This window comes from Canis lupus, chromosome 2, assembly GCF_048164855.1.
Source record: "Canis lupus baileyi chromosome 2, mCanLup2.hap1, whole genome shotgun sequence".
Lineage (NCBI taxonomy): Eukaryota > Metazoa > Chordata > Mammalia > Carnivora > Canidae > Canis > Canis lupus.
In genome coordinates, this window is record NC_132839.1 from 70,958,869 (window position 1) to 70,986,270 (window position 27,402).

Consider the following 27,402-nt stretch of genomic DNA (forward strand, 5'->3'; position numbering starts at 1 on the left):
TGAATCAGTGAGGAGCATTAATATTATAAAGCAGACTACGACGTAATTTGCCTCCCATTGCCTGGCAATTTCCTGCCATCATTTGGAGGTGTTCTGAGCTGGTCTTCCTGGCTGGGAATTGTGTGCTTTCAACTGGTTGCCAGAAGTTTGGCCTCCGAGCTGTTGGCTGGGGAGCTGATGGTAAATTATTCATGGGATTCATAGGCCTGAGAAATAAACAAATCTAGGCCCTTTATTTTACAGATCAGAAATAATGGTATCAACACTGCCAGCAGCCACCCCAATTTCTGACCTGTATTGTGTGTTTCCTGTGGACTCAGCTCTGTGTTTTGTATTCATTCTCATGACAAATCCTCACAGTAACTCTTTAAGGAGGGAAATGATTTAACAGATCAGGAAACTGAGGCACAGAGAGGTTAAGTAACTTATCAAGATCACCCAGCAGAGAAGTGACAGAACTGAATAAAGTGGATTCCAGGGTCCTTAACCACTGAGAAGTCTGCCCTCAGAGGCAGGACCACTTGCTGGATGTCACAGAGGACTCAGTGGTGCTCTTCACTCAGTCTCCTTAGCTTTAGCCATATAACCTCTCATTTATTTCTTTGCAGTATAGGCTTGAGTCAGTCCTTGCCATAATATAAATGCTCCTTTCTGAGTTTAAGAAAGAATTTTCTTAGATTCACTGTTCCTTGCCGCTCCAGGCTCTTCCCGGCTGGGCCAGCCACCTCCAGTCTAAACTTACTGAAATAACTCCCATGTGCTTCTAAAGCACCAGTTAGACTCCTGATTCCATTCTCAGATTCTCCAGCCACTCCCCAGCACCCATACGATTATGTGTGGACTCCTCAGGCTGACAGCAAAGGCCAGTTATGACCAATTTCTGGGTCTTCAAGGATTCTGTTTCCTCTGCTGATGACTGTCCAACCCAAGCCCACCTCTGCCGGCCCTTCTTGCTCACCTGATCTGGTGAGCATGGCATGGTCAGGTGTCCACAGCCTTTCTCAGCTTCCTTCCTGCTATCACTGCACTTCACTCCATGTTACAGTCAGACGTTTATTCTACTGTTGCCCACTAGATTGGAAGCTCCTTGAAGGCAGGGGGCTACAGCACTTGTATCCAGAAGACAGGATGGGAATCTGGGCCCCCTGGTGGTAAGGAAGCAGGTGTTCTGTAGAGCCAGAAAGACACGAATGGGCTTCTTGGAAAGAGACCCAATGGAAAAGGGCAATGTGGAATCCATAAATGAGAAGGCCCAAATCAGGCCTAGAGATTAGTTAGCAAGTAAGCTTAAAACTATATTTTATTGCAGAATACTTTTTTCAAATGGAGACTTGCATTTGAATTTGTTTCCCAAAACATAAAAGGAAACCTCTAGCTGAAGGCTCATATTTCCTACTCATCTTTTATGACTTTGCTGAAATCTTCCCTCTTTCTTAAAGACTCATGGTACAGTAATTTTCATGGCATGGGCTTTGGAATCAGGTTGTGGTCGTTGGGTAAAGTAGCTGCTCTAACAAGCAACCCTAAGGGCACCTGGATGGCTCAGTCAGTTAAATGTCTGACTCTTGATTTTGGCTCAGGTCATGATCTCAGGGGTCATGAGATTGAGCCCTGAGTGAGGCTCTATGCTCAGTGGGGTGTTTGCTTGCAGATTCTTTCCCTCTGTCCCTCCCCCAACTCAAGTTCACTCTCAAATAAATGAATAAATAAATAACCAGCAACCCCTAAATCTCAGTGGTCCAACACAGTGAAATTTCATTTCTCATCCATACTACCATTGAGAGCAGGTGAACGTCTCCTACTCCATGAAGTTATTCAGGGGCCCAGATTCCTTCATTTGAGTGGCCCTACCATTCCTAAGGGCTTTAGAGGTCTCTGCTGGTTAATCTGTGAATGATCAGACTATAAGGAAAGGGAGTGAGTGAGGAGAAGGCACACGAACTCTTAACACCTTGGTGAAGGTCACACACACCACTTCTGCTCATACTCTTTTGGTGAGATGTAGCCACATGACCACACTCAGATACAAGGCACTGAGAAATGTGACCTGGCAGTGTAGCCAGGAAGAGGAGGAGACCCAGACATTATGAACAGAGGTATGGGGAGGGGGGGTGGCTCTGTCATTCCACTAGATTCTCTCTGGCTTTCAGGTGCATTCCTCAGGAGCAGTTTTCTGCTCTTAATGAAACTTCACAGGATGGCTGCAAGGGTTAAACAAGCTGAGGTATATAGATGTCTGCTACTTAGCTGTCAACCATTATTCATTCTATGTCCCTTCTTCTCTCCTAATCCAGGCTTTCAATATGCAACAGAAGTACCAATATGATCATCTTTGTCTTTTCCATACTAAATTGGAATAGAGTAGTGATTAAGAGATGGGCTCTGGAGTCCAGCTACCTGGGTTTGCATCCTGACCCTCCCACATGCCAATGGCATGACCTTAGGACAAAGTCCCTATGGATGCATCCCTATGGTTCCTCATCTGCCCAAAGAGAAGTCAAAAACCAAGACCTAGCTCATAGGGTTGTGGAGGGGATGGAATGGGTTCCTATGTGTCCAGTTCTCAGGATAGCGCATGGCATATTGTAAATATGTGTGGGTTACCTATTTTTATCATTACATGGTGACTGACACACAGCAGAAGCTCAATTTAAAAAAAAATGCTTACTAAAACACCTGTTCTGTACAATGCAGTGCAAGTCAGTGTTCACATATATCGGGTCCACATATCTCAACTCAATGAACATTTGTGTAATGAATTAGTGGAACAACCCTCATCACCTGACTCCTATCATAGAAGACTTCAGGCTGCCTTTCATCCAGGCCTTTGCTGAATTCATCCCTCAAGAAGACAAACATTTAGTCATTAAAGCCATCACTTTGAAACCAGCTTTTAGGGCTTTTGGGAAATATGTCTCTGCAGGGGGCACAGCTTTTTGGCAAGTCTTTCAGCCTTCTCCAGCCCCCTGCAGGGACTTCTGTCCATACTCCATCTTCCCCAAGCTGAGATATGAAATCTCTGCAGGGATGCCCAAAGCAACTACTAGGAGTGTGCAATATGAAAGCTGCTCCTTTTCCCAGCAGGCTCCTGAATGCCTGAAAAAGCAGGAAAAAAAAAATTTCTTCCTCAACAGCATCCTTCTAGTTTCTGCACATCAATTCCAGGAAACTGGTTGTTGCTGCAGGTGTGCTAAGAGGTTCTCTAGAGTGGGTGTTAGCAAGGCTCTTTGCAAGGTGGCTGTGGTTGCTTGAATCAGTGCGGGATTGCAGTAGGTACCAAGGTGACATCCAAGAATGACCTTCTATGTGTGTTGGATGGGGAGCAGGGGGGGACTCCTGATTATTGAGCAGCAAGAGAGGTGCCTGTCCTGTCCTGGATACTCATTCCTTACACCAGCTTCTCCAAGGGTTTTGACCCTGTGAATGCTCGCTGTCACTCTTGGGGTCCTATATGCCTGCCTTCCTCAGGCCTCTCCAGCCACTGCCTTAACAGTTCATCACACTCTTCCTCCCACTATGTTCTGTGTCCCTTGGTTGTCATCCTTGTACTTCAGGGCCTAGCAGAGTGTCTAGCCCCTAACACAGACTTAATTAATACTTTTAAACCGATAAATACACCATTTTACTCAGCTGCTTAACATGGACACCTTGACTGTGAAGTTTGGAGCCTGGATAACGGAGTTGTCCTTCAGGGCTCGGATGTGAGGCCGACCTCGCACAGCCCTCCCCTCCTCCACCTGTTAGCCGCGTGACCATGGGCAAGTTGGCAACTCTTGGCTCCCTCATCTATCATTGAGGCTTTCTGCCAGCAGGGTTGCTGTGAGGCTGAAATGGGATAATTCACGTGTTTTGGTAGTTTCAGCAGTTGGAAAGAACAACAGCAATTTTGTCTGATTGAAGCTAAAAGAGTTGTTGACAAACTAGGGAGAAGCTCGCAGGATTGTTGGCAGGGCTGGTGAGCCGGCCTTGAAGCTTTGCAGCCTGGCTGATGCCCCACCTCATACCCAGGGGCCACCAGTGTCGGTTAGTTTACAGGTGGCACAGGACACGGGGGCTCCCCTGCTGTCTTAGTGGTCCCCAAACCCAGTCTGGCCTGCGCTCCCTTGGCTGTGGAAGGAGTCCCAGCCCCGCCCCCGCAGAGCCCCGCCCCCACAGAGCCCCGCCCACCGCAGAGCCCCGCCCCACACAGCCCCGCCCACTGCAGAGCCCCGCCCCCACAGAGCCCCGCCCACCGCAGAGCCCCGCCCCGCAGAGCCCAGGCCTCTGACTGGCTGAGCCCGAGTCACGTGACCACTGGCCAGCTGCAGCGGATGCTAGGGGAGCAGGTGTCTAGTGCAGTCAATCTAAATAGGGAGGAGTGGACTGTGTGTTCCCCCAGTGCTGTGGAGCATGAAGTTCCCCAAAATGGGACCGGGTTCCCCATGCAGGGGAGCCAAAGGATGACAGGTGGCCACAGAGTGGTGGACACTAAGGGTCAGCAATGATGTCCAGCCACTGCCAGCACGCGACTCCTTGGTGAGCTGAGCGCGCAGCAGCTATGGTGGCCTGGACCGGCGGGGGTGGGCTAAGTGGTGACAAGTATTTTGGAGCTGAGGCAGGGTCAGTTCCTTCCGAGGCCTGCGAGCAATGAGTCTGTTCTAGGGCGGACCCTACCCTGTGCCTCTTCCCATCGTCTTCCCTCTATGCATGCCTCTGTGGACGCTTTTAATAAGGATGCAAGTCATTTTGGACCATGTCCACCTTAATGAGCTCATTTCAATTTGATTACCTCTGTAAAGAGCCTGTATACGTTCTGAGGCACAGTAGGTTAGGATTCAACCTACAGTTTGAAGGGGGGGGAGGGGAGACACAGTTCAGCCCATAAAAATGTGTTCAAATTTACCCTTTTTATAAGGACACCAAGCAGATTGGGGTAGGATCTTACCCTACTCCAAGATGACCTCATCTTAATTAATTAACATCTGCAATGACCCTATTTCCAAATGAGGTCACATTCTGAGGTTCTGGGACTTAAGACTCCAACATACGAATTTGAGGGGAGGAGGTTCACAATTCAACTGATAACACAGGGATAAGCCAGGATGGCTTAATTGAGGGGTATGGATCAAGGGCAAGAATTTAGGAGGAACTCCCATGTTTTGACTGAGCAATTAGAGAATGGTGTTTTGTTTAGAAGCTGAAGAAGAGAAGATAAAGAAATGGAATTCAGGGCCAGAGATCCAGGGGACATTTCCTATCCCATTCTTTAATGATTGGCTTAGTGAGGGGCCTATGCCCAGATCTGGGCCAGTGGGATATAAAGAGAGGATTGCTAGAGGCTTCTGGAAAGATTTTGGCATCAAGAGACCCTTGAGAGGCCAGGATTACTCTCTTCACTCACATATGTGGCCAAAAGGGTTTCTAAAAGTCACCCTGTACTTGTGAGTGGATGCAGCCTTAGGACCAGGTCAAAACTGTGGAGAGAAGAGTGAAGCAAAAGGAAGCACCTGGATTCTTGGCCATGGTACTGAGCCACCAGATCAAGCTCAGCGCTCTTGTGAGTCTGCACTTACATAAGCTGGTAAGGGTCCTTGTTGCTTAGCTGTTTTGAGTTTTGATATCCTGTTATATGCAGCCAAGAGCATCCTTAAATGGTACAGTGCATTATCCCCTCCAGTGGACTGGAGTATCTCTGAGGTCTGGAGGCCAAGTTTTGTTTGTCTCTGTGTCCAGCTCAGGTCCCAGTACTCAGGCCATGCTTGTTGAATGAATTAGTGGATGATGAGTGCTGTGTGCATTAAGGTGTGGAAACATCATCATGTTTCAGAATAGCCCTAGTTGTTGATAATATATTCTGTCCTCGCTCCATACTATGAGCCAGGTAGTTAGAGAGAGAGAGAGAGAGAGAGAGAGAGAGAGAATGGGAAGAGAATAGATATCTCATAGGGAGAGGATGCTACCCCTCCTCCCTCATCTCCTGCCATCAGCCCATTTGCTTGGGCCAGAAACCTAACAGTCTTCTGTGTTCCTCTTAGACGTCTCTAACACCTTCCCTCCCCAGATCCGGAGTCAGTTGCCCAGTTAGTCTTGTCCATCCTATTCTTGAAACAATCTCAGATCCAGCCCTTCTCTCTACTTTCACTACTTGGTCCAGGCCACCAAGATCTTTGGACTGTTGCTGTGCCCCCAACATGCTGCCAGCTTCCTTGTTAGCTTCCTCTAGTTCTCTTGCCACTCTGAAGCCAGAGCAGTCTGCTAAAGATGGAAACCTGGAAGATTTCTATCCTCCCCTTGCTTAAAGCTCTCCAACAGTTTTCCACTCCATCCCCCAGAAAAGTCCAAATGATAAGCAAACTCATTACCATGACAGGTAAAGTCCTATGTGACCTCCCTTTCCTCCCCCTTCAACTTCTTACAGCCCCTTCTTCCCTCCCTTGTCCCATTCCACCCCCACTGGCCTGCTTTCAATTCTGTGGACACTGTAAGCTCTCTTCTGCCATGGCTTCATGGCACATGCTTCTCCCTCTGCCTAGAATACTTCCCCACCATTAAAAAAAAAAAAAGGTTTCAGGTTGTTGGGATGCATTATAGTTAAAAAAGAATATATAAAGTACATACATATGCATTGTGTACACACAGAGTTTAAAGAATGATTATCTATCTATCATGCAGCTAAGAATAAGAAGATTAAGAACAGAGGATCCAGGGCAGCCTGGGTGGCTCAGTGGTTTAGTGCAGCTCTCAGTCTAGGGTGTGATCCTGGAGACCCGGGATCGAGTCCCATGTCAGGCTCCATACAGGGAGCCTGCTCCTCCCTCAGCCTGTGTCTCTGCCTCTCTCTCTCTCTCATAAATAAATAAATAAAATCTTAAAAAAAAAAAAAGAATAGAGGATCCTGCCAGGTGTCCCACCCCAGATCATTTCTTCCACTACATCCCAGGAATGACCACTGACCTGACATTTGCAATAATTCTTTGTTTTCCTTTGTAGTTTTACAATCTTTTTAAGATTTTTGTTTATTTGAGAGAGGGAGTGCAGAGAGAGAGAGAGAGGAGAGAGAGAGAGAGAGCATGAGCAGGGGCAAGGTGTAGAGGGAGAGGGAGAAGCAGACTCCCTGCTGAGCAGGAGCCCAATGTGGGGCTGGATCCCAGGATCCTGGGATCATAACCTGAAGCAAAGGCAGATGCTTGCTGACTGAACCACCCAGGCGCCCCTGTAGTTTTACAATCTACTTGTAATTCCCCTCCCAAAACTTATATTTGCATAATTTTGAATTTATATATGGCATCATACTATATGTATTCTTTTGTTTCTGCCTTATTTTGTTCAATGCTATTTTTTGTGAGATTTTATTATGTGTGTTTGCATGTTGCTGTACTTCATTCATGTTTGCAACTGTAGTGTTTCATATGATGACTATTCCACAATTTATTTATCCATCCTACTGCATGGGGACATCTGGGTTGTTTCCCATTCGGTGCTTTTATAAGCAATGCTACATGGAATTTTGGGTAGATATGTCCTAGGGCAAATGGAAAAAAGTTTTTTAGAGGAATTTTCTAGAAATGGATTTGCTGGGTTGTAGGTTTGGGGCATCTTCACCTTTTTTTAGATGATGCCAAACTGTTTTCCAAGATGGTTGTACAAATTAAACACAGTGCATGAGAGTACACTGCTGATCACTCCTTGGTCTTACCAGACCTGTTAGTTTTTAGTCTCCTAGGAACTGTGTTAGCTTCACCGAAGCACTGGGCGCTGCGCCAAAGTCTAGCGTGACCCTCACAATAGCCCTGAGACATTAGCGTCATCATTCCCATTTTGCAGATGAGGAAGCAAAGGTCCAGCTGGTTTAAATCATTAGCAAATTGTTGTGCTGGGATTCAAGCTCAGGTCTGTGCATCTAGAACCTATGCTTATTCTGCAGTGTCATATGCTGCCTCTGGAAATGTTTGTGGGGCTATGTCCGGTATCAGTGGATACCTATGAGCGTCTTGGGGATGAAACTCCCTTGAGGAGAGCTAAGTGCCGTGACCTTAGTCTTTGGTGCACATCAGAATCAGCCAGTCACCATCCCAAGTCCACTGAATCAGAATGGGCAACAATGGGGATCTAGACAATGCAAAGTGGTATCTCATTATGATTTTAATTTGCTTTTGCCTGTTGACTAATAACATTAAGCATCGTGTCATTAACTTACTGGTCATTTGAATTTTCCTTAGAGTCTGTTCAAGTCCTTTGCTCATTTAATTGGGTTGTCTTATTGACTTGTTAGGGTTCTTTATGTATTGTGGATGTAAGTCTTTTATAGTATATGTGTTGCAAATATGTTATCTCAGTCTGTGGCTTGTCTTTACATTTTTTTCAAGTCGTCTTTTGAAAAATAGAACAATTTAATGTTGCTGAAACCCAAATGAGCTTTTTGTTTTTGTTTTATGGTGTATCTTTGCCTACCTCAAGGTGGGAAAGACTTTCTGTTATATCAGGTATGTGTATTTTTAACACATTTCCCAGTTGGTACTGCTGTGCACCAGAGCTGGGGACCCCTAGGTATAAATGGTCACCCCAGGTTTGGGGTCAGATCTGAGTTTGACTTCCATCCAGGCTTGCCACTTACTGAGCAAGTCACTTTGTCTCTCTGAGCCTCCCTATCTGCAAAATGAGGCAAAAATAGGGCCTGTCCACAAAATTTGTTAGAGGGGTTCAATGAAATAAAGCTCAAACAGAACTTAGCAAAATGCCTAGCATGCAGAAAATGCTCTATAAAAGCTGTTTCTGTTTACATACTGGCTGGATTCAAGCAGCAGGATGCAATAACATGGTTTGTTGTTTGTTTTCAGTACATCAAGGCCTTCTACAATGAATCGTGGGAAAGAAGACATGGGCATCCAATAGACCCAGACACTCTCACTCTGCTCTGGTCTGTGACGGTGTCCATATTTGCCATTGGTGGACTTGTGGGGACTTTAATGGTGAAGCTGATCGGAAAAGTTCTTGGGAGGTTAGTGGACGCCATCTCTGCTTGGGGATCCTCTCTGTAATGTTCAAAATATGTCTGTATCATAGTCAAGATCCCAGGAGAATTCCATTAGACAGTCCAGCTGGAGAGATTTTAATGCCAGAAGAGCAAGGGTGGGGGGAGACAGGGCACCTGAGGTCAAAGAAGAATAGAGACCATGGACAATGGACTGACAAGCAGGAGCTGAGGTTGTGGAGGGCTGCATGGACAATCAATAAATATTGTCCAAACAGGGAGGGACTAGGGAAGTAATACCCTGGCTTCTGTTTCCGACCTGCTGCTGTGCCACTTATTGGTCAAACCCAAGTAGAAGCTGGAAACACCAGGAGCCTTGCTGGCACAGTCCAGGAGGCTCAGCTCCCAGTGCTCAGAGCAGGATTGGGAGGGAGGAGATGGATCTGGCTGCAGGAGCAAATGGAGAAGGTTCAGCACACTGTCTTAGTGATTGTTCCAGGTAAGTCCATAAAGGACAGTGTTTTGTCAGATGACTGAATGATAACTTATTAAACCAATCTCCCATGGACAGACATTAAGGTTGTTTCAGATCTTTTGTATTACAAATACAGTTGCAATGAGTGTCCAATACTTCCTGTTGAACTTTCCCATCCGGGCCCTCTCCAGTCAGATCCTCTTTACCTCCTGGGCTTCATTTCTCAGTTATTTCTATCCTAGAAACTTATCTGAGATCAGATCTATTATCAATAAATTTCCCCAGTCATTCTCTCTGTATCTTCACTTGTAACTTTCTGGGGGATATTAAAGTATTAGTGGAAAAGTAGAGTCCCTGCAGCATTCGTGTCTGAACTTGACTCATGGGTCTTCCAGTTTCCAGTTATGTGCCTTTGGCCAAGTCCTTTAATTATTTGAAGCTCAAACCTCCTCCTCTGTAAAATGCCCTGTAGGAAATGTTAGAGGGACTGGAGAAAATGAGTGGAGTGAGAAGAGTCTGTTGACAGAAACTCAGTAAATAGAAGCTGCTCTTATTACCATCCTCCTCCTCATTATCCTGACACCCATACACAGGAAGTGCTCAACAGCTCCCCGTATTGCGTTGACCTGAATTGGAAAGGAGATTCAACAGACTCCAGAAAATCTTTCCCCTCCCCAGGGCTATAGGAACACTATTTAAAAAGGTGCCACCCCTTCCTCTACCCTTGGCCTCACATCCCCAACAAGGAGCAAGTTAGACTGACAGTGTTTCAAAGCAGACTTTTGCAAGGCTGGGGCAGGGAGCCATCCTGAAAGCATGCATGCCATGCTCATGTGGCCCCCCAGCGAGGCAGGGAAGGTGCTGACACTTTCCTTGACCCAAAGACCACTTCCAGGTGGCAACTAATGGGATCTCCATACTGTAGAGAAGTACACCTATTGCATAGTGGAGGGAGGGCTGCCATTTCCAGAGGTGCCCCAATGTATCAGACACTCACACACACTCTCATTGAATTTTCTTCACTCTCTGGGGTCCTGGGTGGGGGATGGAGTTGAGAGCTTACACAGAGCCTGAGCTCACGTTGGAATCCACTCCACAGCATCATGTCCCTTCCAGTATGCCAAGCAGATCTTAAGGAGGAGTCTGCTGGCAATGGTACTGTACAGTCCATGACTGTTTGACCTCAGGTAAGTGACCAGCTGGCCCTCAGATTGGCATCACGGATCAGGGTCCATGAAGTACTGTTGCCAAACCCCCGGCCTGGGCCCATTTCTGACCCCAGTTCTCTTATCTATTCTAGTTAGATAGAGTCACCCTCGGCCCCAGGATTCGTGGTCATGACATATGCTTGCCTTGTGCCTGGCCATGGCACTTATACTCCAAGGCTGCCCCATAAGGAGTCTCTGAACCCAGGTGGATGGTAGAGGGAAAGCCATGCTGCTGTCGGGGTCTGGAAGTTGTGGCCCAGCAAGTCCTTACTCCCCAGCTTGCCAGGTGTATGATATGGGACTTTGCTACCTCACCTTTCATCCAACACTTTTCCCTCATGTAAAATGAAGGCAATGAAAGTGACTTTGCAACTGTCAATAGCAGGGTGCAAAAACAAAAAAACAAAAAAAAAAAACCAAAACCAAACCAAAACAAAAAAAACAAAAACAAAAACCTGGAAGGAGTGGGAAAGAGACAATGTTTCAAAGAAATTAATTTTCTAAGTGAAGGAGGAGTTCTAGGCTGGAGAAAGATTCTATCAAAAGGTGTTGGTCCTTTTGCCCTGGCCAGCTGCCAATTCCTTTTCTCATCATTATGTGAATAAAAGTTGAACATAGATGAAGTCTCAGCTTGAATAGTAACTCTGTTGGGAGGAAAGGAGCAAAACCCAGAGAAGTCTGCTACCATTTATTCACTCCCTGCTACATACGAGTGCTTGACTTTCCATACCTCATTTACTTCTACAACTCTGTATTGTGTCCCTGGTCTACAAGCATTGAGTCCAAGGCCCTGAAAGGCCTAGCAACTTGCCCAAGGTGACAAGAATGAGGTTGATCTGACATTCAGATCTGGTCTGTTTGATAAGAGCCTGTGATTTTCCTATCACATGGCGTCTATTAAAACTGCTTCTTGATGGCTCATTATTTGTCTCCCAGGGGTGCTGTTGGGGAAAAAGAAGAGGTTGGGCTTAATGTACAAGGCTGGTATGGGGTCCAGTGGAAGGGACTCAAAGATGTGGCTGGTGGGGGGAAATTTGGGTGGAGTTGGGGGGACCTCAGAGTCAGGTGAGCCTTGTCATCAGAGGTCCAGCAGGGGGCTGATCCTTGCTAGGACATGTTGAACTCATCTGTGATTTGGGAGAGGAGTGAGGACTGCGGGAGCATGAGGGGCCAGGAATGGCCTCTGTAGATGAGTCACCCCATTATCTGGTCTCAGGGGTACAAGTTCCTTGTCTCCTGGAATCTCTGACTTGGAGAATTCTGGTTGAATCCTTCCCCTTCTTTGAGGTCATCTGTCCTCGGCTTAAATGGTTCTAGTGACCGAATCTTCCTTCCCTCATGAGACAGGATCATGACCATGTTGGTGCATGGATCTGGCTAGAGGATCCACAGCGCTTACAGCTCATGAGGCCATGTATGAGTTACTCAAGTTCTCCAGGCTTTGTGTAGTGGCAAAATGAAGATAAAACAATGCCCGTCAGAAGGTTGTTGTGAAGATGAAATGAGACGGTGGATATAAAGTGCTCATCTCAGTGGTTGACATGGAGTCAGTGCCCACCTTACATTGGCTAGTGCCAGTGTCATCCATGTGCCCGTCCTCATGAGCTCTTCCTGAGGTGCGTCATCCCATCACTCAACAGAGCTGGTTGTGAATGTGTTCTTCCAGTCTCTCTGAAATTGGCCTCCTTACACATATCATTGGATCTAGTTTTTCCTTCTAGAGCAGAGCAGAGCAGAGCAAATATGCAAAATCCATAGGGAAACTCCCTCGGGCTTTAAAATTAGATCCTCAGGCATATTCCTGAGCAAGCCATAAAACCACGTTCATCCATGCAGCAAATATTTTTGAACATTGACTGAGAGCCAGGCACTGTTACTGGCACCTGAGTGTCAGTGACAAACAGCAGAGCCTGAGCCTGCTGCCTAGCCATGAACAATCCATTCTGCTCGTCACCATGGCCTTTGGAAGAACTGCAGATGGGTGGATGGGTAGTAGAGGCACAAGAAGAGGCAGCTGGTGCCTCTTTCAGTTTTAAATCTGGGTAAGTAAGCCCACCTAAGGGAGTGGATATGAGGATGGCACAAAATACTGTTTACAAAATGTGTCACATCACTCATGCCTGTGACAGGAACCCAAACTAAACTGGCTCAGGCCCAGAGGGAACTAATTGGCTCACATAACTGGAATATAACTCAGCTGAATCCACCTGTCTGTTTTCTCTGTCTCTCAGCTCTGCCTTGCTCTGTGTTGGCTTCTTGCACAGGCTCGCTCTCCCCGGTGGAGGCAAGATGGCCCCAGCAGCTCAAGGTGACACTGTTTTTGCTCAGAGTCCCCAGCATAGACTTCTCCTTCCAGTAGTTCTAGTAAAGTTCCAGGCCTGAATCTCATTTACTTGTGTGAGGTTGCATACCCTCAGAGTTTTTCAACCAGGGGCAATATTTTGCCCTCAGGGGACATTTGACGGTATCTGAAGGTATTTCTGGTTGTCACTGCTCAGAGGTGCTACCAGCATCTAGTAGAGGCCAAGAAGGCTGCTAAACACCCTGCAGTGCACAGGACAGCCCTCACCACAAAGAAATTTTGGGCTCCAAATATAACTATTCCAGATTGAGAAATCCTGGTGAATAACATTCTAAATTTAATTTAAAATTACTGTATTATGTGCCCATTCCTGGAGTCACAGTGGGGTGGGGGCATGACCATGATGAGCCCCCACACAGAGTTAAGGGCAGGAGTGTTTCTTGGAGGAAATCCAAGGGACTCCCACCAGAAGAAGGATGATGGGTATTGAACAAGCAGTAACAACCAGCCTCCTAAACATCATGCCAGGCAAATAGCAGGTTCTCAAAAGTGTTTTTCTCCTCTTTTTCTACTTCAATATTTTAAAATGTGTCTTTGCTTTATAGAAGTGGGAATGAACATTAGCTCTCTAGGTGCCTGCTGGAGGAGTCTGAAATGCACATGGCAAGCACATACTAGGCTTGAACAACAGAAATTTCTTCTCTCACAGTTGGGAAGGCTTCAAGTCCAAGATCAAGATGGCAGTGGGGTTGGTTGCTCCTGAGTCCATTCTCTTTGGCTTGCAGGTGGCTCTCTTTGTACTATGTCCTCACACAACCGTTTTGCCCAGGCAGGAGCATGCCTGGTATCTGTTCTTCTTGTAAGGACTCCTATCCCGTTGGATTAGAGCCCCACCCTCATGACCTCACCTAACCATAGTTACCTCCTTGAATGCCCAGTCTCCAAATACAGTCATGTTGGAGGTTAGAGCTTCAACAGAGGAATTGGCACATAATTCAGTCCATAATAGAATATATACACTGGTTCCTGAACCATCTCTTTCAGGCTGGAATTATCTTAGGAAAGCAAGTTCCCCAGAAGCAGAGCCTGCAAGGGAGCTTGGGATGCACATGTTTTGTTGAGGGAGGGCTCTTCAGGAGTTCCCTTGAAGGTGATGGAAGCAGAAGAGAGAAAAGGGGAAGAGAGCCAAGCCAGGCTGTGCTCTCAAACCCAGGCTGGCTTTGCGCAGGCATCTGGAGCATGAATTATACCCAGGAGCTGTCCCATCTGGGGCACATTCTCCTCCCACCACTATCCAGTCATTGGCTGTAGGCTGCTCTGGAGGAGGGGACCACCTTTTGGAGAAGGGCCAACCAGGAGCCTTGAGCAGCCACATGGACAAAGCGGGGGTTGGGGGAAAGCTGAGGGACAGAGAGGCACCCACCAGGATTCCTGATATTCCACCTCCATTCTGCTAGCCTTGAAGCCTTGCCAAGCACTGTGAGCCTTGCCATGCCAAGGACTGGGAGAAGGAAGCCCGTCCTGGGGTTCAAGGCAGACTATAAGGAGAAAGACTGGGCATGGTACACGTGGGCTTCAGGAAGGCAGAGTTTCAAAATCTGAAACAGAGTCAGCCAACCCTAAACTCGTAGCAACTTTGGTACAAGTTGTTTCTGCACCATCTGTTTGTCTGATTATGGGCACGACCTGTTTGGGGTTACAGATGCATGAGCTAGAAATGACAGTTAAAAGTCAATAAATAGTCACTCCTGCCCCACACTGCCCGCCGCACATCTGTTAGAACCAAATACTGGCCTTCACTGGGCTCACGTAAGACTTTCTGTTTCCCTCTGTCACATCACTTTGCATTTTGTGCTGTTACCACTTAATTATATTTCTGTCTCTTCCCTGCAAGAGCAGTTCCTTGATGCAAGAGCCACGTGTATACATGAGCCCTAGAACGTGGTGCAGAGGCTTGTACATGCTAGGCAAGCAATAAGGGTTGTTGGATAGATGGAAGGACGGATGGAGGAATTCTTGATATGTGAGGGTTTTTCTACTATAACTTCCCAAAGTGGCCACTTTTCTTTTGCTTACATACTTTCATTCACTCTTGCATTTATTTTCCCAGCAAATATTTATCAAGCACATGCTATATGCCAAGCACTCAGGAGTGAACAAAGTGAATAAAGTCCCTAAGGTAACAGCTCTCCAGGCAGAGGGAGCAGCAGCAGCTGCAAAGACCCTGGGGGATGAACAGGCTCATCTTCTTTGGAGGTAAGACAGGATGTCAGTGTGGCTGGGGCCAAGTCAATGAATAGATGATGAGGTAGAGAAGTCACAGAGATTAGATGCAGAGGGCCTTATAGGGCAGGGTTGGGACTTTGGCTTTTCTCTGAGTAAGAGGGGAGTTACTGGAGTGTTTTAAGAACTAGCCTGACTTACACTTTGAAAGGCTTGCTGTTAGTGCATCTGGGGAGGCTGGTTGGGAGCATCTTGCCATCATCCAGGTAAGGTGACCTGATTTGCACCAGGTTTGTAACAAGGCATAGTGAGAGGTAGTGAGAATTTTATGAGTTTGGGACATATTTTGGAAGTAGAGAAAGCAAGCCTTACTGTTGTATTATATGTGGGGAGTGAGGGAGAGAAATAAAAAATAATGCTAACATTTTTGGCCCGAGAAACTACTAGGATTGTGGTGTGTTGTTGTTGCTGTTTTGGTTTTTGGGTTTTGTTTTGTCTTTGCTTTTGCTTTTGTTTTGAAGTAGGGAAGACTTTAAGAGGAATAGGGTTTTTTTTGGGGGGGGGGAAAGAGGAGCAATATTAGGAACTCAGTTTTAGGTATATTAACTGTGAATTGTCTGTCAGACCTCCTAGTGACGATGTGAAGTAAGCAGTTAGCTATAGAGGTCTAGCACTCAGAGGGGAGTGAAGAACTTGGATGTAAGTTTAGATGTCATAGTACATAGGTGACACTTGAAGCCAGAAAACAAGATCACCTAGGAAGTGTATAGAGGCCAAAGGAATAGGCTTAAGGGCTGAGACCAGGAGCACCCCCCTCCAACATTGAGAGGGTTGGGAAGATGGTAAGGAGGCTGGTAGGAGCAGACCTACCTGAGTGAGGGCTGGAAAGCATGTGAAGGAAGGAATGGCGATCACCTGTGTTCAACGCTGCTGAGAAATGAAGATAAAGCCTGAGCTCTGGTTGGTGGGTTTAGCAACGTGACCTCTGACTACCTGACAGGAGCTGTTTCAAAGGCACAGTGGGAGAGACAACCTCTGGAGTGGATTTAAGCGAGAAGAATAGCTCAAGACAATGAGCATAGATGAGTGTAGTTTCCTTCTAAGATGGCAGCTACAGCACGTTAATGAGATGTTCCAGCAGAGAGGGAAAAATTGGTAGCCAGGAGCAAGAGAGGAAACTTGCTGAAGCAATGTTCTTGTGCAGGTGAGAGGGGGTGGATGGGCCTCAGAGTGGAGCAGGGACACTACGTCCATAGGAACATGAGGGCAAACAGCGTATGCGTACAGAACCAGGTAGGTTATTCCAGGTAGAGGGAACACATGACATCCTCTCCAGATTGCTTCTACTTTCTCAGTGGAGTACAGAGTGAGGTCATCAACTGAGAAGGAGGATAAGGGGACTTGAGGAGAGAGATGTGTGAAATAGTCCTATAGATGAGCAGGAGACTGAATGAACCAGGGAACCACAGAATGGCTGCTAGGAGTCCCAAAAGCCCACTTGAGATTGGGGTTCATGAACTTAAAGTTGACACCAGTTAACATAGTTGTGGATTGTTCTCCAGCCACATGCTCTGTGGTGGATGTGTGAGGTAGGTCAGGATGTAAGCAGGGTTGGAGGTTGCCATATAATGAGGGCAAGTGGGTCAGTGGGTCAAGGAGTTGAGGGGGTATGGCTGTTTCAAATGATGGATCATGGAATTCTGGCCGGGTTAGCAGGAATGGATGGACATGAGGAGGGTGAGGATTGGGGGAACAAGGTATGATCCTGGTTTATAGGCCAAGTAGCCTAAAGAATTGTTGGAAGGGTGGGTGGTGACAGCCCTATCTCCAGAGGTTTCCCATTCCACTAGGCCTTTACAAAAGCACTTTTTAAACCCAAACTGAAATAGTATTCCCTGCATCTTTCACCATTTGGTCCTGTGCATGGAGCTTAAGCATGACCCAGTGGAAGCTCTCACATCTTCCCTGAGCCTTCTCTGGTCTGGGCTCAGCGTGCTGAGTCCCTTGGCTGGCCATTCCTCAGGTGACAAGCTCTCCATTCTCCTCATCACCTGATTACTCTTCATCGTATTTGGCCCCTTCTGCCGAGAGCTGATGATCTCCTGGACCGCACCAGAAGATTTTGCCCTATAGCAAGGCTCAGGACAATGCATCAGGTATCCCAGGTCGGGTTCTCAGGGGTCGCTGGAGTTCTGAGCTCAGGAATGGCACGGCCCTGGTCTCCCTTGTTTCTGTTGCTGTGTTCATTTCTGGGGAGGAATGGAAACACAATCATTAAAATCTCTGTGTCTGAACCCCAGTGAGTCAGCTTTGCAAATTATTTGCAAGTAAGGTTTCCATCCTCACTGGGACACTGTCAGGCTGGGGGTTATTTTGGGAAGGAATATATTAATAGGATGAACTCACTTAGAGGGCATGCAGCCTTGTTTGCAAATGTTTCAAGTCAGACCAGAATGTGACTTTAATATTATCTACATCACACAAAACAGACCATCACGTCCAGTGCAAGAGCTCAGGCTAAAGCACTTGGTGGCATCCTTGACTCCTCTTTCCCTCCACTTCTGTCCAATCCATCTGTAAATTCCATCAGCTGCCTTCAAAGCACCCCAGGATTTGACCATGTCTCACTACCTCCACTGCTACCATCCTGGTCCTTATCACTATCAGTACTTGCATGATCCATTGCCAAAGCTTCCCAGCTGGTCTCCCGTATCCACATTTACTTCTACAGCCCATGGTCAACATAGAAGACTGCATGATCTTGTTAATATAAGATTTCACTCAGGCCCATCCCATCCCTCTCCTTAGAATCTTCCAGGGGCTGCCCATCTCTCTCCAGGTGGGAAACCAGGTTGTCATGGTACCTCATACAAGACCCTCATGAGCTCTCCTGCCAGTCTCTCCACCTTCCTTCTACTACTTGCTCTCCTCTCCTCCTCTGCTGCCAGCTCTGCTGGCCTCACTGGCACACCTGAAAATAGCCCGCATCTGACTCTTGTACCTCCCTGCCAAGATTGCTGCTCCCCGATATTCATATGGCTCATCTACATTCCTTCTTCAAGTCTGTGCTTAGATGTCACCTTCCCAGATGTCTCCCTGCATAAACTTCCACCCATTCCCTGCATTAGTTTTCTCTACAGCATTTGTCACCATCTGACATGCTACATATGATTTATTTTTACTTGTTTATTGAGAAGAACATAAGAGCAGGGACTTGGCCATTGTCACAGCTATATGCCAGACCCTAGGATGGTGTTCAGCACTCAGTCCACACCCAAATGTGTGTTGAGTGAATGAATGTAGATTATTAGAATGTAGAATGAATGAATGATTATTGAAAGAATGAATGGCTGTGAGTAAATATGGCAGCCACCATTGTGGATAGCTTAGTTTCAGGGCTCCAGTGATGTTAAATCTCCCATTTAAGAGTATGTAAACTTGACCAAGTTCTAGATCTGTTTCCTTTACGTGGGAAATGGGTAGCAAGATTACCTTATTCATAGTGTCCAGTGAGTATAAAGCACTTAGAATAGTGCCTGGCATATAGCAAGTACCCGGTGTCTGTTAGCTATCACCATATGAATTTTATTTTATTTCTTTTTTAGTTTATTGAGGCTCCAAATAAGTTCTAGGTGCCATCCTCAGCATTTTTCATAAATCATCTGATTCTTAGAGGAGCCTTACAAGGTAGACATTGTTATGTCCATTTTACAGGTATGGAAACCAAGGCTCAAAAAATGTAAGAAATCTGCCTGAAGTTGTTGAGTTAGCATGTAGCTGGGCTGTCCAAGTGGGAACAGTACTGGAGGTGGATTCAGGAGAACAACATTTTTCCTGCCAGCAGACCTAGAAGCTAAAGGAAGACTGAGAACAGGACAGAGCTGGGACAACAAGGAGGAAGCCTGGCTTAACATGACTTGCCTCCTAGAATGTACTCCTTCATTTACACAACAGAGATATGGGGCACCTGTATGTGCCAGGAACTGGTTTAGTGGCTGGGGCTACAGTGACAAGACAAAATCTTTGCACACATGGAGCTTATACTCTCGTAGAGTGCATGCCAACATAAACACAAATAAATGTGGGCTAATATCCTGTGTTGTTGGGGCTATAAAGAAAAATAGAAAGGGGGTAGGGTTATGGGGGATGGGCCCTGCACTTGGAGGGAGTAGCCACAACAGATAGTGTCAGAGGTGGCATTCGAATCACTTGAGTGAGCTGACACTCATACAATGAATAGAGGGGCTCCCAGGACATGGGTCATGAGGCACTCCCAAGAGATGGTGGGAAGGCTCATGAGCATGAAGACACAAGTATCAGATGGTGTGACAAAGGCCATTTCATGCAAGATTTCATAGGCCTCAGTGAGGAGTTTATCTTCAGTGTAGTGGGAAGTCACCAGAAGGTTTTTCAGTTAAGGGGAAGTATGTCAGTGTTTGCTTTGAAAGGCTCTTCTGTGGACCATGAATTATACAGCAGCACAGGAGCCACCCAAGTCTCTTGCAGTTGTCAGAGCATGAGATGCTGGTCTGCACCACTGCGGCACTGTGGATTGGAAATGCAAGAAGTGTGTTGCTCTGAGATTTATTTTGGAAGCTGTGTAGGTATGACTCAGTGATGGATTGCACGTAGGTTGGAAGGAAAATAAGAGATGTAAGTATTATTTTATTCCCAGATTGTTGGTCTAAGCCACTAGAGAGTGGAGGCTTTATTTACTCAGATGGGGAAGACTGAGGAAAGAGGGGTTTGGATTCATTTTTTGGGGGTGGTTAGCAGTGGGAGCTCAAGAGTTCCATTTTAAATATGCATGGCTGGAGATGCCTGCTGGACATGCAAGTGGAAATGTCTAGGAGGCAGTTGGACATGTAAGTCTGGGTTGAGATGAGTCACGGCCAGAGATATATTTGGGAATTGTTATCAATTAAGGTAACAGGACTAGGTGAGATCACTCAGGGCGGAGAGTGTAGAGAGAGAGGAGGACAAACCAGCCTCAAGACTGGGGAGAAAACAGGAGAGGACAGGATCCCAGATGTCCCAAGAAGATTCTGTTTCCAGAAAGAGTGCACAGTCAACCATATCAGATGCTGCTGAGAGGCTGTACTGGGGGAGACAGCGTTGTCAGTTGTGTGTGTCAGAGTGTATGTTCCTGATGATCTTCACAAAGGCAGTCTCCGTGGAGTGCTAGCCATGATCTAATCAGAGTGGGACAAGGAAAGAAGGGGAGGTGAGCAGACCATGTTCTTTAAGAAGTTTCACTCTAAAAGGAAGCTGAGACAGGGACAGTGGCTGCAGAGGGAAGAGGGCCAAGACACAGTAGCTGTGGTTGTATGGGAATGATGGAGTAGAGGAGTGGATTCTCTCTGGTAGTGGATAGCCAGTGGCTCTTACCTTTTTGGGGCAGTTTTAGCCACTTGCCGGGGGCCCCCCACCTTGTAACACCTCCACCTCATCCTCTGTGAATTGTCCAGTTCACAAATGCTGCAGGATACAGGTGTAAAAGATGAAATGAGATAATTTATGTAAAAGCCATGCTCTTCCTCGACTCTTCTAAAGGTCTCTTGCTGAGTCTGCATCAAGGATTGAGATTCTCTAGGAATGGACCCAAGAGTCTCTCTTCTTATGCGCTGTTAGTGGATCTGATGAGCAGCCAGCCTTGAGAATCACCAACCAATGCCAGCATTATTGCTACCAATATCACGATTATCTTTCTAGCATCAAAGGTCCAATTTATCTGGAGCAGGGGCATAGGAGTCAAGGTGTAATTTCTGATCAAGTCCTTTATTTCTCTTTGTCTGTGGGTTATGAAACCTATTGTTTTGCTCAATATCCAAGAACCTTCTGAGTCTGGCCTCAACATTCTTCTCTTGCCTCCCCTCTCTCAACAACCTCTTCACAAACTTGACTTACACTGGAGCCTACACCCACAGGGATTTGTGCTGTGAGGTCTCAAGGAGTAGAACTGGGGCCAGAGAGGAGCTACAGGGAGAACATTTTGGCTTGTGAGAAATCACTTTTTCACAGGCAAGCTACTACCATACCTGAGATGGAAGGCCAAAAGGCAGGGGCAGCACTCCTGGGGCCCATGAGCCAGGCGCACTTGGTGGAGGGGGGCAGGTTGCTGACACCACAGAGAAGGCTGGGGCCACAGAGCAGATGTACCTGCTGCAGTGGAAGCAGGGAGACAGGAGGGAGGTACCCAGCCTCTTTTCCCCAGGGGAGACTAACAGCGGCCTCTCATTGGCCAATCCTACCAGAGAGCTGGGAAGCAAGGGAGTCTGGGAAATGTAGTTCCCTTTGAGACAGGAGAGCAGAGAAAGGATTCCCTGGATAGACAGGCAATTGAGAGGCACAGGTCCCACTTACACACTCTCAGCCTCAGTATCTTTACTCCTTTTTAAAATTTTTATTTATTTGAGAGAGAGAGAGAGAGAGAGAGAGAGAGAGAGAATGAGAGAGAACCAGCGGGGGCAAGGGAGAATCAGAGGGAGAGGGAGATCCAGACTCCCCACTGGGTAGGGAGCCTGATGCAGGACTCCATCCGAGGACCCTGGGATCATGACCGGAGCTGAAGGCAGATGCTTCACCAATTGAGCCTCCCAGGTGCCCCTCTTTACTTCTAAGTGACTTCTGTGTGACAGTTTATTTTTCTGTGTTCCTCACTAGATTTAAAACCCCGTGAGGATGAGGACAGAGATGACTTCCTCCGATGGTAAAGCCATTGTCTAGCACTCACTAAATATTGGCTAAGTGGATACGCTGGTGAAAGCTCTTGCTGTGAGAGTGCAGGTCTGCCCGCCACCACCCTGCTCTCTTCTTACTGCTGACATGTCAGTTCCTCAGAAGACTGAAGGGAAGGGCTGTGAACAGTGCACAGACGTGGGGCACCAGGATATTCGCACTATGCTTTGAGGTCTCACTAATAACAGAAATTAGTACCTTTAGGTTCATCTTATTGAAGCCTGACTCTGTGACCTTCTGCATCAAAATAAGGGAGGTCAGCCTAGATTGGAATTTCTATTTTAAGTCTTGGCTAAATCATAATTTTCCCCTCATCTTGACATCTATTTAAATTAATTTTTTGACAGTGATATTGTATTTATATTTTGAATAATTAATACATTTGTATGGTATAACTTTCAGAAGGATGAAATGAATGTAAAGTAGAAAGTTTCCATTGCAATTCTCTTCAGTCAGATCTCCTTCCTAGAGGCAATCTGTGATGCCACTTTTTTGTGTATCTCTTTCAAAGTTTGTGTCTGTCTTTGCATGCATGCATACATGTGTGCGCGCGCACACACACACACACACTTCTTTATTGCACAAATTGTTGCATATTCTACATAAAGTCCTGTACCTTGCTCTTTTCATCTAACAATATATCTTGATCTTCCCATATCAGAATATAGAAAGCCACGTGTGCTTTACTGTGTGCATAATGTGCCTTCATATAGATGTATCATAATTTATTTAAATAGTCCTTTGCTAAAGGACACTTGGGTTGTTTACAGTTGTTCACCATTGAAAGTTGTTCACCAACATAGAAGATGTTGCAGTGAGCAGTCCTTGTACCATCATCACTGAGCTGTGAAAGTCGTTAGCTTTGGGATTCTCCAAAAAGATGTAGGAAGGGGGAAAAGTTTAATGGAAAGTTTGAGATATGTAAAAACTAGTGTGAAGAGCCCTGGCCTGGAATTTAAGGGCTCTAACTCCTAAAGGTAATGACAAAGTCCCTTTTAAGTCCCTAGGTTTTTTTTTATTTAGAAAATAATTCAATATTTATGAACTCGTTGAATTATTAGGGGAAAAATATCCTGTGGAGAAGCTATGATGTTTTTCTCCAGCTTCTTGACTCACTAGTTGTATAACAAAATAAATTTCCAATTTGTCTATATTCTGGTTAGTTTATCTATAAAATAGAGATAAATAAAGTACCTACCTCATAGGATCATTTTGAGCAGCAAATGAGCTACTCATGTAAAGTGCTTAGAACAGGGTTTATCACATAGCAAGAGTTCAGTAAATGTGAGCTATTACTATTGTTTTGTAAATAAGGAAAGTAAAACACAATCAAGTACAGTCACCTAGCTCATAAAAGCTACAACTGGTGCAGGGATCCAGGTCTCCAGACCCCCAAACAGGTCACACTTCTCAACTATGACATTTTGGGGATATGTTCACAGAATAGTGATAGTAATCCTGGCACAGAGCAGCTAATAGTATTATTGCCATAGGAATTTGGCTGACCGTGTTCAAGGGGATTAGTTCAACATCACAGATAGTGCTGTAGTTCATCAAATTGAAGAGGTCATCATTTATAAGAAGCATTGTTACATGAACTGCAGAGAAGGAAGGGAGGGAAGGAGGGAGGGAGGAAGGAAGGAAGGAAGGAAGGAAGGAAGGAAGGAAGGAAGGAAGGAAGGAAAGCAGGAAGGCAGGCAGGCAATAAGGAATTGATAATATACAGTAGTGCATCAGGGAATTTATTGGTCATGACAGCACCTTTGAAGGTGATCTAATCAGCCCCAGTGGTGAACCCAGAGGGAGGAAGTGCCTTGCTCAGGGTCACACAGCCAAAGGTGGCAGTAGGGGCCCCTGGGGCTCTGGCCCCTGTTCCTGACCCTTAGGCCAGTGCTCTTCCCACTGTGCCTGAGTCTGGCTCTGCTGATCATTCTGAAGGGCCTTATCCCTGCTCCTGGGACGAGTGGGTTGACATCCTCATGGTGGGCCTCCTCATCAAACCACCCATTTTTTTTTTCTAGGAAGTACACTCTGCTGGTCAACAATGGGTTTGCGATTTCTGCTGCATTGCTGATGGCCTGTTCTCTCCAGGCAGGAGCCTTCGAAATGCTCATTGTGGGACGCTTCATCATGGGCGTGGATGGAGGTGAGCCTTCACCATGGCTGGACAGGGGTGGCAACACATTACTCAGGGGTGTTTTGAATTTGAGTGGAGTTCAGAGCTGTCACATGACTGGGCTTCCTCTAGTATGGAGTTACCAGGGACTAAAGATGCAAAAAAGTCTGCATAAAAGAGGCCAGTCCCATTAGATGGTCCACTCATGGGGCTCTATCATATTAATTGAGAAACACTGAGTGGGAAAGACCCAAGTCAGTTCCATAACTTTTGCTTTGTCATCTTCACTATAAAATTCATATTCCAAGGTCATCTGTGGTTCCCAGGGAGTTCTTAATGAGGGTTTTATTTCCTGTTTGGGCTTCTGGCTTATTTATTCTTTCATATATTCACTGAGCATTCATTTTTGAAGCATCTGCTGTGCCTGGCATTCTTCTCCATGTTAGGGACACAGTGGTGAATGAAATCCCCCAGTCCCTACCCCTGCAGCTTACATTCCAGTGCATGGACAGATATATAACTAGATACATAAGGTAGGTGGGGGCAAGTCCTAGGAGAAAAATGAAGCAGGACAGGGGGATAGTGTGGACTATTTTAGATAGGCCAGTCAGGGAGGACTGCTCAGTGGAGGAAACATATGAGCAAAGACTGGAATGAACCAACAGTGAGAACCAAGTGAGTATCAGGGGGCTTGGGATTTTGGCCAAGAGAAGAGTGTATTGGCCCTGAGGTGGGAGTCATGGTTGGTACATTAAATCATGGCTGGAGCTTGGTGAGCTGGGAGAGAGTGTTTGCAGATGAGGTTAAAGAGGGGCCGGTCATATCACGTAGGGCCTTGTAGGATTTGTGCTGAGGGCAATGGAAAGCCAGAGGAGGTTTGAGAGGAATGTGACATGAGTTGGTTTTGTGTTTCAATAGGATTCCTCCTGCTTCTGTGTAGAGAAGAATGTAGAGGAGGGCAGGAGTGAAATCAGGGAGCCAACTGTCCAGGGGAGATAGCCATGGCAGGGCAAGATGGCAGCGAGGTGCAGCCGGTTGCTGGCTGTGGGGTGTGAGAGAGCAGGAACCTCAAAATACATTGCTAAAATCAGCCAACCAACCAACCGACCTTGCTTTCTTTCTAAATACCACAAGTCTGTAAGGTATTACCTGTAGGCATTTGTGGAAAGAATGCAAGCTTTTGGATTAGAAATCCCTACCTTTGTGTCTGAGCTCTGCTGCTTGCCAGTGACTGACTTCTGACAAGTTGCTTAATGGCTTTGGGCCTTGGTTTCCCCATTTGTAAAATGGAAATAACAATACCTACTTTGAAGTGCTGTCATAAGGTTGACATGGTGATATATATATATATAAAAGCTGCCAAATGCAGTTGGAACCTGTGAGCCCATTAAAGGCTAATTCCCTTCCTTGCTGATTCTTGCACAATGAGAGTGGGCACCAGGCTTTGGCAGTGAGCTGCACAACAAGTGTACATCAGGGAGAGGTGAGCAGGAGAGTGAGTGCCTGAGGAAGGCAGGGGAAAAGACTTCCTGCCCCTTACCTGCTTGGATGGCAGGAAGCATTTCCAGATTAGTTATAACCAGACCCGGGGTAAAATTATTCCTCTGTCTCAGTATTCAAGTAGGAAGGAGTTAGCTATAGAAATGTTAATTTGTAAGAATAATGCTTGGAGTTTTCTTTTTAATAAATTTATTTTTTATTGGTGATCAATTTGCCAACATATAGCATAACACCCAGTGCTCATCCCGTCAAGTGCCCCCCTCAGTGCCCGTCACCCAGTCACCCCCACCCCCCGCCCACCTCCCCTTCCACCACCGCTAGTTCGTTTCCCAGAGTTAGGAGTCTTCCATGTTCTGTCTCCCTAATGCTTGGAGTTTAGGTGGTGTTTTATAATTAACCAGTCATGTTGGTGGTTTCCTCTGCTCTGATCTCCTGCTAATGCTGAAGGACTGTTATTTTGTCATTTTGCGTCAAGGACACTGAGGCTTAGAAACATGGGACAGTAAAGTGGTTAAGGTTGAGGGCTGTACATTCTACACTGACTGGGTTTTCCCACTCACCTGGCTTAATTTCATTACTTTGTATCAGTTAGATTTTGCTACATTAAAAAAAAAAGCACCTGAAACATAATGGCTTAAAGCAATAACCTTTATGTTGAGCTTATAGTTCTGTGAGCTGGTGGGACAGTACTTTTTTTTTTTTTTAAGGATTTTATTTACTTATTCATGAGAAACACAGAGAGAGGCAGAGACAGGCAGAGACAGGAGAAGCAGGCCCCATGCAAGGAGCCCGATACGGAACTCGATCCCAGAACTCTGGGGTTACTCCCCAAGCCAAAGGCAGACGCCCAACCACTGAGCCACTAGCTGTCCCTGGTGGGGTAGTTCTAACGTGAGCCAGCTCCACTGCTCTCTGCTGTGGTGGGCTGCAGAGCAGTTAGCAGTGGGGGTACTGCAGATGATCTCACTCACTTGTTTGGTTGTTGGCCACTGGGTTGGTCTCAGAGGATCCCAGCAGGGCCAGCTCATCTCTGCTCCCCGTGATCTCTCGGCCTGTGGTAGGGGGATTCTCAGAGTGCTGCAGAGTGCTAATGGGAGCGAGACTTCACAGGCAAGCACTTGCTGAGTCACTGCTCATGGCACATTTGTCAGTGTCCCACTGGCCAAGCCAAGTCCCATCCATGACCAGGGGCATCATTGATGTCAGAGGAACCTAAGCCCCAGGGATGCAGACTCCAGGGGTGTGAACCCGTGGGGCCACACAGCAGCATTCTGTCTCGCTGTCTTAGCCTCTTTCCCTGACTTGGCAAAGGGGCTTAATCAGAAGGCCTCTCTGGTGGGGTATGCAACAATTAACTGATGGGAGGCATGTGTCAAGCACTTCGTACATTCCAGGCCTACAGTGCCTTCCCCCAATGCCGGGAATGGTGATGGGATCATTGCCATAATTGGTGCTATTATTTTTATTCTCAGCTGATAAGGTACAGATCCTGGGTGTGGACGGAAATGTCTGGTTTCAGAGGCCCTGTCTGCTTAGAACAAAAGCTGGGGGAGATGCCCACCAGAGGCTCCTGAGGGCCTCCCTTTTGGGCAGGTTTAGATTCTATCCATTAGCCTCTTTCCAGTTGTTTTGTCTCTCCACCTATTCTGGGGGAAGGCGACACTTACTACACAGAACGTTTCTCTCTGAGTTTCCTTTGTTAAAAATAAGCTGGAATTGAAGAGAGGTGCCATTTTTATAAAGCCCCATATTCAAGTCAGATGTCTGTTAGGACCTTTTCTGATAAGTTTTTCAAAAACAGAGAAAAAAAGGGTAAAAACAAGGAGAGGAGAAAAAACCTGACTCCTCTGACTTCTGGAACCTAGCCTATTGGAGGTAGACCAAGACATG

General features: G+C 46.4%; 1 protein-coding gene and 1 long non-coding RNA gene across 3 annotated transcripts in view; one reads left to right on the forward strand and one right to left on the reverse strand.

Annotated features, from left to right (window-relative positions):
* Positions 1 to 27,402, forward strand: part of SLC2A9 (solute carrier family 2 member 9) — a 206,111-nt gene that overhangs the window by 36,290 nt on the left and 142,419 nt on the right. For both annotated transcript variants that reach the window (XM_072806326.1, XM_072806315.1), the window contains 2 exons: positions 8,817 to 8,977; positions 23,918 to 24,042. In XM_072806326.1, coding sequence (XP_072662427.1) covers positions 8,817 to 8,977; positions 23,918 to 24,042 — 286 coding nt within the window. The remainder of the gene's footprint in view (positions 1 to 8,816; positions 8,978 to 23,917; positions 24,043 to 27,402) is intronic.
* LOC140621231 (uncharacterized) lies at positions 17,023 to 20,639 on the reverse strand. Its single transcript, XR_012020965.1, has 2 exons — positions 20,547 to 20,639; positions 17,023 to 17,407 (listed from the first exon to the last, which is right to left on the reverse strand). It is a non-coding gene; the product is annotated as an uncharacterized lncRNA (long non-coding RNA).